This window comes from Pelobates fuscus, chromosome 5, assembly GCF_036172605.1.
Source record: "Pelobates fuscus isolate aPelFus1 chromosome 5, aPelFus1.pri, whole genome shotgun sequence".
Taxonomy (NCBI): Eukaryota; Metazoa; Chordata; class Amphibia; order Anura; family Pelobatidae; genus Pelobates; species Pelobates fuscus.
In genome coordinates, this window is record NC_086321.1 from 127,373,843 (window position 1) to 127,385,907 (window position 12,065).

At 41.4% G+C, this 12,065-nt stretch overlaps 1 protein-coding gene across 1 annotated transcript in view; it reads left to right on the top strand.

The window, feature by feature from the left end:
- P2RX7 (purinergic receptor P2X 7) overlaps positions 1-12,065 on the top strand; it is a 57,037-nt gene that overhangs the window by 6,434 nt on the left and 38,538 nt on the right. Inside the window, exons 3-5 of the mRNA XM_063456983.1 lie at positions 7,562-7,633; positions 10,536-10,608; positions 11,899-11,992. Coding sequence (XP_063313053.1) covers positions 7,562-7,633; positions 10,536-10,608; positions 11,899-11,992 — 239 coding nt within the window. The remainder of the gene's footprint in view (positions 1-7,561; positions 7,634-10,535; positions 10,609-11,898; positions 11,993-12,065) is intronic.

Here is a 12,065-nt window from a genome sequence, read left to right on the forward strand (position 1 = left end):
GCTGTGTTTTGTTTTTGGAAAACATGGCACTGTGCATTATAGTCAAACATCTCCACTTTGGTCTCATCTACCACAGGAAAGAGTTTCAGGTGTCTTGTGGTTTGTTCCATACAACTTTGCAAACCTAAGTTGTGCTGCCATGTTATTTTTAGAGAAAAGAGGCTTTCTTCTGGCAACTTCTTCCAAATAAACCATACTTGCTCAGTCTTTTTCTTATTGTACTGTCATGAACCTTAATATTTAACATGCTAACTGAGGCCTGTAGAGTGAGATTTTTTTTTTGCAATTTCTCTGAGCATTGCACGGTCTGACCTTTGGGGACAATTTGCTGGGACTTCCACTCATGGGAAGATTGACAACAATCTTGAATATTTTCCATTTTTTAATAATCTTTCTCACTGTAGAATGATGAACTTTAAATTGTTTGGAAATGGCCTTATTACCCTTCCAAGTTTGATGGGCAGAAACAATTGCTTCTCAGATCATTACTGATGTCTCTCCTCCTTGGCATTGTGTTAACACACCTGAATGCAAACTGCTTTATAGGTAATCACACTTGCTAATGATCAATTAACCAAGGGCTCTTACCACATTAATTCCTATGGAAGCAGTGACTTAGTACTTTGTTTTTCACCCTTGGCTTCCCCATTTTGTCTTTATTTTTGTTAAATAAATCATGACACGGTGTAATGTGTTATGTGCTGTTGTTCACCTGGGGCTGTAATTACCTAATTTTCAGATCTATGGAACAGATGATTGATATTATGTCCTGATATGTAAAACCATAGCATTCAAAGAGGGTGTACTTTATTTTTCCCATGACCTCTGCGAGCACACAAATAAACTGCAGGATTTAATGGCATTAGCATTTAAAGATCTCTGACTGAATAATTTTATACACACAATAATCCCTGTTTTGTAAAGTCGATACCAAATGCCTGCACAACATGCCAATGGACAGACTAACTGCTATAGTTCACGATACTGTGAAATCATTCTATTTGGTATGGTTCCGTGTCTAGATTACAGAGAAATCATGAACTTTACCATTTGTCACTCAGCTTAGTCCACCTTACAGCGCACCCTACCCTCTCTTTCTCTTTTTTGTTCATCGCTTGTCATTTCTCTCTTCTATGCTCCTCTTTGGTGCTATATTACTTTACATTTATAAAATTAAATTTCTCTGACTATAATTTAGCTTTGTTATAAAGTCAAAGGACACTATAGTCACCTGAACAACTTTAGTTTAATGAAGCAGTTTTGGTGTATAGAACATGCCCCTGCAGCCTCACTGCTCAATCCTCTGCCATTTAGGAGTTAAATCCCTTTGTTTATGAACCCTAGTCACACCTCCCTGCATGTGACTTGCACAGCCTTCCATAAACACTTCCTGTAAAGAGAGCCCTATTTAGGCTTTCTTTATTGCAAATTCTGTTTAATTAAGATTTTCTTATCCCCTGCTATGGTAATAGTTTGCTAGACCCTGCAAGAGCCTCCTGTATGTGATTAAAGTTCAATTTAGAGATTGAGATACAATTATGTAAGGTAAATTACATCTGTTTGAAAGTGAAACCAATCTTTCTTTTATTGCAGGCTCTGTCAATCATAGCGGGGGGGGGGGGGGGGGGGTGTGGCTAGGGCTGCATAAACAAAGTGATTTAACTCCTAAATGACAGTGAATTGAGCAGTGAAATTGCAGGGGAATGATCTATACACTAAAACTGCTTTATTTAGCTAAAGTAATTTAGGTGACTATAGGGTTCCTTTAACCACTAATACTGGACCATTAAATCTACATATATACAAAGGCAAATATTTAGTCTCCTATAGCATATAAAGAACAGATCTTAATGTATAACATGCACTATAACAAATCTACTATAATTATTATAGGGATAGTTATCAAGGCTCAAGTTCAACTTATTACACATCCATGTTTCTACTGCTGATCCAAAAAAAAATGTGAAGAGCAGTTTACAATTTTGTTTTAAAAACATTCTGACTCCAGATTTTAAATTGAGGTTAATTACTACTAATTACTACACGGTGTATGCATTGAATGGAACATGGTTTACAAATTACACATGAAAAGGAAATACTGATTAATAGACTATAGAATGAGGAATACTAACGTGTTCCGAACGCTATCGTGTTTTACTAAATACTTAGATGACCCCCCCACAAATGGAATAAAAAATATTTAATCACCTTTTAGCCCCATGCAGCCCTGACTCCGTCGCTGACATAATCAGTCAAGATGATCTCAGCCAATGCTACCTCAAAGAACAAATCGTAATGTTGCACCAATCAGTATCTCCTCAGAGACGCTGCAGAGCGCAGAGACGCTGAACGCCAGTTCTGCAATCTTTGCAGGACCAAACCCAGGAAGTCCCTCTAGTGGCTGCTAGATGTGATTATAGGCAGCAGTGGAAACACTACCTTTTCACAGAAAAGGCAGTGTTTGCTCTGCTGAACATGCAGGGACAGGCTTTATTTCCCAGAATCTATACATCAAGCTGTAGTGGTTCTAGTGACGATAGTGTCCCTTTAAAAGGATATTTCAGAGAGGCTCCTATTTGAACCATTCAAAGCTTCAGAACACAACTACCAACAGGATGTGGACAAGGTAAAACCATGTGACAAAGGTGTTCATGTGCAGTTCTCCGCACACTAAAAAAAGTGGAACCAGTTGTGCATGTGAAACACAGACAAAAAGATTCTCACGCATGCATGATTATGATAGGTACTGTAATGACCCAAAAAAAACTACTTTGTCATACTTTTACAGTTTTTTTTTTATCTACCCCTTCTGATATAAAGATGAGTTGCTAGATATTTTATTTTCTCAGAATAATAAATTCACCTTGACAGTAAAGTAATATACTTGGCAAAAAAAAAAAGTTTCACATAAAGAGCGCTTTGACAGTGCCCTGCACATGAAAAAACCTTTGTCATGGATGACACACACACCTTTTCACATCTGATGCTGGCAAATGTGAAATAACCCATAAAAAATTACAGTGTTCGGTGTTCAAAATGTTTAATTAAATAGACTAAAATTATCTGGGGAGGAGCTAGTATCCGAGCTGAGCAGTCGCATTACCAAAAGCTGGACTTTGGGCAGAAATTAACTGAATTTACTCACCCATTATTGTCACTATGGGCTCATTGACCATGGGACGCGAAGCTAAAAAAACTAAACCGTATCGGCCTTACCGTGATTTTGGTGATTTATTCGCCTGCAGTGAGCAGACCCAATGTGGTGTCAGACGTCGAAGAGGACACGACTCCTCTCCATGGAAGATTTGAGCTTCCAGGATCCCTCCAGGTTTCCGCAAACCGATAATGAGGACTCATGCCCACTGCCAAAAGGCATTCTTAGGACCCATTGGTGGATCCCCAACAAAATCTATCTGCGGGCATTTCTCAATTCTAGGAAGATATTAAAGGATTCTCCACCAGATATAGCTATGTTGAAGAGATCATGACCTATCAGTGTACCAAACTTGTGGAGCTGAACAAAACGTGCATTCTGGCAGGTTTACTCTCTTCTGGTTTAGAGAGACGTGTATACTGTACTGCTCTGTCATCATTAGCAATTTTGAATGTAACGTAATGCATATGACCGATGACCTAAAATTATCATTCAAGTTTTTACTAATTGCGCATTAACCTTTCTTAATTCATGATTAAACCAAAGGCACAAAACAGCATCAAACTTAGAAACTGAGATCAGATCGGGAAGTCAGACAAGTCATGGCGTACATAGATTCAGGGCTGCCATCAGACATTTTGGGGCCCCTTACGCAGCTCAAGGCCTGGTGACCTGAGACATGCCACAAGTCTGCTCACAGGGGTAGTTCACAGTCTGCCTACAGGGCCTGCCACTCATTTCACCACCATCTGGTAGACACTTTGAGCTGCAGTATGTGATGTATGTATATTTGTAGGGCATGTAATGTGTGTGTGTTTACAGAATGTTGTGTATGTATATAAGGACCCACTATGTGTAGGGGATGTGTGTTGTGGATGCTGTGTGTTTGTCAAGGAGGAAGTGTTCGTATATAGTGAATGCAGTGTTAATTTTGTCGACTAACAATTTTTGTCAGTTAAGTCAACTACATTTTGGAGATTTAGTCTTCTAAAACTAGATTAAAACTAAGACAATTCAGATGCCTAAAATACAAGTAAAACTAAAATGGCTTTTTAGTCAAAAGAATATAACTAAAATTAAATTGAAATTTGTTGCTAAAATTTACACTTGCGGGTAAGACACATGGGGGGCTGAGAGAATGAGACACACGAGGAGCCTGGGGAAATGAGACACATGGAGGGACTGGGGGGGAAATGAGCACATAGAGTAACTTGGGTGGAATGAGACACGTGGAGGGGTGGGGGGAGGAATTGAGACACATGGGTGGCAAAGAGCCACAGAGGGGCTGGGGAAGGGGCAGGGCCGGACTGGCCCACCGGGATACCGTGAATTTTCCCGGTGGCCCGCGGCACCTGGGGGCTGCGCTGAGCAAGTATGTGCCACCGGGTGGCCGGTCCAGTGGCACACACTCTGAGGGGGCCGGCCGATGGCCGCATTCCGCACTGGAGCCGTCGGACCGGGTGGCAGCCTCGCCGGTCCGGCGGCACTCCTGTCACTAATGCTGACTCGCTGGGGGCTGAAGGAGGAGGGAGGAGCATGTCTCTGTACCATGCTCCCTCGCGGTTCCTGTGCTGGGAATTGTGGGAACCGCGAGGGAGCATGGTACAGAGACATGCTCCTCCTTCAGCCCCCAGCGAGTCAGCATTAGTGACAGGAGTGCCGCCGGACCAGCGAGGCTGCCACCCGGTCCGGCGGTTCCAGCTCGGAATGCGGCCAGCCCCACTCACTACTCAGGTAAATCGGAGGGGAAGACGGGAATAAAGAGACACAAGGGGAGGGGGCAAATAAAACAGAGGGGCACAGGGAAAGGATGGGGGAAAGAGACAGAGGGGGGATAGAGAGATGGTGGAAGGAGGAAAAAGAGACAGGGGGAGAGAGAGAGGAAGGAGGGAGAGAGAGAGACAGAGAGGAAGAGAGATGTGGGGGAGAGAGAGACAGAGGGGAAGAGAGATGTGGGGGATAGAGAGACAAAGGGAAAGGCGGGAGAAAGAGACAGAGGGGAAGAGAGAGAGAGAGGGAGAAAGGAGAGAGACACACAAGAGGAGGGGAGAAAGAGGCAGAGGGGGAAGAGAGAGACTGGGAAGGAGAGGGGAACCCCCCCCCCCCCCACGAGGCTCTCCCCTGTCAGACGATCTCCCTCCCCGTTCCACAGGCACCGTGCGGGCAGCCGGCAGGGGAGGGAGGAAGAGAGGACCCGGGAGCTCAGCCTGCAGCTTCTCTGCGTCCTTCTCGCACGAGCACAAAGCGTTGCCGCGGTTACCACGGCAATGCTCCGGCTCTCACAAGAGTGAACTCTAGCCCTGGAGCTATGGGCTAGAGTTCACTCTCACCACAAATTCCTGGTGGTCGCAGTGTTGAGAGTGAATTCTAGCCCCATAGACACACTGCCCCCACACACACACCATACACATTCACACACTGCCCCCCATACACACACTGCCCCCACACACACACCATACACATTCACACATTGCCTCATACACACACACACTGCCTCCACACACACCATACACACTGCCCCCATGCACACACACATTCACAGCCCCCCATACACACATTTCCCCACACACCCTACGCATTCACACACTACACCCCCCCACACACACATACACTGAACCTTTCACACACACTGCACCCCTCACACATTGTACCATTGCTCCTATATCCTACTACAGCCCCATATCCCAGCAGACCCCAGGTAAGTTGTCAAACTGTTCTTAAACGGTTTGACTACTTACTCTGTGAGGGGGTCCCGGCATTCCTTGCACCATAACCACTACAAAGAGCAGTAGTGGTTATTGTGCATGGATTTTTTCTTTAAATAATTTACAAGTGCCCCTCCCGGGATCAGGCTCTGGATCCTCCACTGGTATATGACATGTATATTAATGTGTGTATTAGTTAGGCATAATTTTATATATATATATATATATATATATATATATATGTATATATATATATATATATATATATATATATATATATATAATTATGCCTATTATATTTACACATATATTAATGTACATTTATATATGCATAATACACAGAGAAATGGCATTAATATGTACCATATGTAATGAGCAGATATTGGTCCAGTCTTGTTGCTAGGTGCATACTCCAGCACAATAACATATTTAAAGTGAAGAGCGCACCCACAGGACTTCAAAATAAACAAGATAACATACATTTTTTTACAGTTGTGCCCTACATACATTCACCATTTCAGTCCCATTACCAAGCTTTCCTTAATATGTCATGGTAGTTGGACTGAAACATTGATTACATGCAAAGGCACATCTGCTTAAAATAAATCAGCACTTTTGTTTATTTTGAAGCCTATGAGTGCTTTTTTTTACGTTGGAGTAATAATTTTTAATTTTAAGTTCTCTTTTCTAACTCTGTATCTGCACACTATGCTGGCGCGACGCATTATGGGGCTGGTAAAAATTTTTTTCCAGGGCTGCTTTTAATGCCCAGTCCGGCCCTGGGAAGGGGCAAAAGAGACAGACAGGGGAAGGGACAAAAAAGACAGACAGGGGCTTTGGGGAAGACACCCAGAGGGGCAGGGGGAACACAAAGAGACACAGATGGTCTGGAAAATGAGCAAAAGAGACAGATATTGGCTTCAACTAAAGTCATTAGATTTTAGTTGTGTTGACTAAAATATACTAGGAGATTTAGGCGACCAAAACTAGACTAAAAGTAAAGCAATTTCAGAATACTAAAATACAACTAAAACTAAAATGACTTTTCAGTCAAAAGACTATGACTAAACTAAATTGAAATTTTCTATCAAAATTAACACTGGCAGTATGAGTAGTGGAAGCAGTGTGTGTTTGTATAGGGGATGCTGTGTGTAGTGGATGCAGTGTGTGTTTGTATAGGGGATACTGTGTGTTTAAAGGCTGCAGTGTATGTATAGTGCATGTAGTGTGTGTAGTCAATGCAGTGTGTGCATAGTGCATGTGGTGTGTGTAGTCGATGCGGTGTGTATTGTTTGCGGTCTTTGTAGATACTGTATGCAGTGTGTGTGCATTTTTTTTGGTTTGGCCCCTTACAGGTGTTCTGCTTGCACCCACTGATGGCAACCCTGCATAGATCAAACTATCACAAGCACGCTAAAGGGCAAGTGAAAGTACAATAGGCACTACAGGAAGTGTGGATTTGTGTTCGTTCAGCTGCAACAAAAAGTAGGCATGAGCATACACAGACGGCCAAATGCCATCACTTCCCTTAGAGAACACAGTGTTGAAGAAAATAATAAATCACTTGGGTTTTCCAGCACACTAATTGCAAAGCCCAATATTACAATCTAGCTGTAGTTGTGATTATGCAAAATTCATTATTCAGGCTTGTAATTAGTGTAGACTATTTCCTTATTTATGCATTAATTCTATTTTTCTACAGGCGGGCAATTCCTTCTTTGTTTTAACAAACATTGTAAAAACAGAAAATCAAGTACAAGGAGTTTGTCCGGAGGTAAGCCCATTTTATAATTTCTGTGCACACATTTTACTGTTTGCAGAAGACAATCCGGGTTAGCTTGACATGACACACAAAATTGCCAATGTCTCAGGTGTGTTCAGACAGTGAATTCTGAGGGCTAACTCTACCTCGTCTTACCCTAACAGCTACTCTAAGTGGTCCAACCCAACAAAAAACAAATAACTTGGATAACACATGAGCAAGGAGAATGAGACACATGATAAGAGTTGCCAAACACAGTTTACTCCCTTAGATCCTACCAGAGGTGGTCACCTGTAACCATAAGAAAGTATGATTCCTTTTCAAAGAACACTATAGTAAGTGGTGGGGTTTTTTGAAAGCTCGGGTAGTGGTGATTGAAAAGGAAACTTAGATCTCCTCCTCTCCCAAATTGCAGCCCAATATAATTTTTAATATAGACTCAAAGACCTTCTCTGATATCCTGGAAGAATATTTAATACTACTGTCCCTACCCTCATACAAACTGATTTGTGTATTACAAAGGGAATCCTCATAATAAATAAAGATATACACTGTGGATACTCGTTGAATCATGTAACATTGTTATTTATTCATTTGACAGTTCTTATATTTAGTGTTCTTGTCTAGAGCTCTTTACGAAATATTAACAATTACGGACAGTGACATCTATAATTAGACATACTGGCGCAAAAGGCAATCTTGCCCATGGACATTAGTCTAACATTTGTGGCATTTTATCCAGAATGCTATGTAAGACATACACAAGAGCTTACAATGTAACGCAAAAGTATGCAATGACACAGAAGGTAAGAGGGGGAAAGTAATATGAAGGGTATCAAATAAAAAACTATTTCAGATGTCACTAATTAAAGAGTTAATCAGTAATGGGTGACCACACATTAAGGAGTATGGTCTATAAATAAAGAGACAAATAGAAGATCCAGGCACTCAATCATTCTTTTTAAATTGCAGCTTTTTAAAGGCAACAGCAAGCAAACAGTGACAATGTTTCAACCTACATTGGTCTTTGTCAAGTTGTCACTTTTTCCTTATCGTAGTGGCAACAGAGTAGTTTACCTAATGCTGCCCCCTGCGGCTACTGTTGCTTCTTCTGCTAGAAGCCATTGTCAATGCTTTACTCTTGCACATGCATGAGAGATCATCACTGATGTCAATGGAGTATCTCATGAGACCATGGAAGGCTCCATAGGTATTACCTCATTATAAGTGAGACCATGCCTGATTCTCACAGCTGTCTTAGTTACAGCTGTGGAAAGTGACTAAACGTGAGGAAACTGACTTTTTCAAGGCATTGCATTTCGAGAAGTAATTGTTTAATTGCAGCTGAAGGGTATCACTTACAGGGTTATTGACAAAAGTCTGTATTGCCCCATACTGGATATACTGGGACATTCAGACTGCAAAATCCAACATCTTCCACAGTGTGTAACGATGGCTGGAGTTTTCAAAGCAGGCTGTGGATGAACCTGAATCTGGTCTGGATTTCAACCAAACCGATAGCTACCAGACAGCTGAAAGCTGGACAAGAATTGTTAAAATCTTTTGGATGTTTGAAATCAGGACCAAATTTTAGACATCTAAACAATTTGCCAGCTGGTAGGGGCCATGTCCCCCCATAAATTTACAATGGCTGCCCAGTCACTAGTTTTTAGTTAAAGTGAGCAGCCTATAGCTGCCATGACATGGCAGGTGGGGCCATAAGGGAGGTTTAAAACCTCCCATATACTAATATTATGCTCCTATTGACACCGATTGGCATTTTTATTCACTTTTTTAATGTGGTGGCTGGCTAGCAAGTTTTGGCGAGCTGTCTAATGAATAATCCTTGCACTGCCAAGGGTTTATCTATATTTGCTTGCTGCCTGCTAGTGCTGGCTAGTGCTGGGCAAATAGTACATCAAAATATCTTTCTCATGCATAAGAAAACAGGCATAAAGTCAAGTGAACGATAATTTGCAAATGTGCATCCTGCTAGACGGAATCAGTTCCTATTTAGATAAAAATCGGTGCTTTGTACATATTCAGAATCTTGTACTATGTACAGGGCTTAGATTCGGTAAGCACTCACTCATTTTAAACCAGGCACCAGATGTTGTTTGGTGCAAATTTCGTCAGGTTGGTCAAATATAGACTGGAATTAGCTTAAAGGGACACTATACTCATCTGAACAACTACAGCTTAATGTAGTTGTTTAAGTGAGACCTATAGCTCCCTGCAGGCAATCTAATGTAAACACTGTATTTTCAGAGAAAATACAGTGTTTACATTGATTGATAGGAATACCAGAGGGACTTCCTATCATGCAGGGCCCTAAAAAGGCCATGTACACGTTAGACGTATTAAAATACGTCTGACGTGTGCAGGAGAGAGAAGGCACTGTGTGCGCGCCTTCTCTCTCCTGCCTGTCAGCAGAGGAGAGGGGGCAGGCAAAGACCGCGACCTGAGCTGTCAGTCAGCTCAGCTCGTGGGCGCGCATGTAGTGCGCTCAGGACTTCATAGGGCGTCATGAATGCCGCCCTATGAAGTATGTGCGCATGTGCGGCAAAGCCGCGCATGCGCACAAGGGAGCAATGACGCTTGCGAATGGAAGTGTTTAATTGCTCCCTGCTCACGGCCGCCTATTTCGGCACTTTGACGAAATAGGGGGCGCGGCTTCACGAGGCTCCCATCGCTGAACCGAGGTGAGTAAAAAGGGCCTGGAGTGTCCCTTTGAGCATGAGAATTGCCATTCCAGTCGGAATTTGACCATTTTCACTTGCTTTTGTCCATTCAGAAAAAAAATCTGGTGTATAGTGAATAAGCCTGTTAGTGGTTTATGTTTTTTTTTATTTTTTTTTAAGTAAAACATTTATTAGTAACTACAGTAAATAATACATTGTTTTCTTCTTTATAGTTTCCAAACCGAAAAACAATTTGCTCTCGAGATGACATTTGTAAAAAAGATTACGCTGACCCACAAAGTAATGGTATGTGTGATTTTCCAGCTATTTAGCTTTAATTAGTACATTTTAAGAAGAGAACATCATATAAACTGAAAGTGAAATACACAAACAAGTGAACAAAGTTTCTACCAGTGCAGGAGCTATGTATCAGCATTATGTCTAGATTCATAGCAGTTTATAAAGGGCTTATTGATTTAGAAACATAGAAACATAGAATGTGACGGCAGATAAGAACTATTCATCCCATCTGGTCTGCCCAATTTTCTAAATACTTTCATTAGTCCCTGGCCTTATCCTATAGTTAGGATAGCCTTATGCCTGTCCCACGCATGCTTAAACTCCTTTACTGTGTTAACCTCTACCACTTCAGCTGGAAGGTTATTCCATGCATCCACTACCCTCTCAGTAAAGTAATACTTCCTGATATTATTTTTAAACCTTTGTCCCTCTAATTTAAGACTATGGCCTCTTGTTGTGGTAGTTTTTCCTCTTTTAAATATAGTCTCCTCCTTTACTGTGTTGATTCCCTTTATGTATTTGGTTTTAGTTCTCCACATAGGTGTCCGTCCTGAATGAAAAGTGCAATCATCTCAAATTGTCATTAGTACAGGTCTATTTAAAAAGGCCTTACCTATGTATGTTAATACAGTGCCTACCATCACAAATGTTGCAACTTTTAACCAGTTTGTTGAAGCTGATATCCCACACTAACAATAAAAAAATCAAGTGTGAAAAAGCCTCAGGAGGAGGTGCGAAACATTGTGGTGATGTCAGTCTCATATATAACGCGTGGGCTGGCTTGCAGATACGCGGACAGTGACAGACGCTATCCGATACTTTGTTGATGCTGGGTATTGTTGCATCATGCCGTGTTTGGAAATTTGGTACCTAGCCATTTCATGCATCAAGGACAATTAAAAAGCTCAGTTCTTGGCTGCTGCTATACAGACCAGCTGTTTTTTTAAAGTATTTTTATGAAAATAAAAGTCGTCATATTTTAGTCTGGGGATCCTGCTGTCTTTGTAAATGGAAGAGTCCGCAGATTACTTTGAATAAAGTGCTCACTAGGGTCCTGATCGTCCTATTGCCTAACTGTTTGAGGGACACAGATTTACTCATATTTTGTGAGTTAATTTACATAGGGTACTTATGGGGGGTTTTTTTTCTACATTTTTTGCATATTTTTTCAGGATATACATTAAACTACAAGTAGAATACGTACACAATTATAATTTATGTACACAATAGATTTACAGTTTTATAACAATTGTTTGTACAAAAGATTATATAACATTACGTGTCTGCTGGCTGCAGGGATACAAACGGGGCGATGTATACAGTACAATTCTACTATTAAAACCTGTGAAATCCGTGCCTGGTGTCCTGTGGAGTCCAAGAGTACCCCAGAGTAAGTGCTTTCAATTTTGTAACAAGGCAAAGTTCCCTTGCCCATCATATGTGTCTAAAAAGTCACAGTTTAC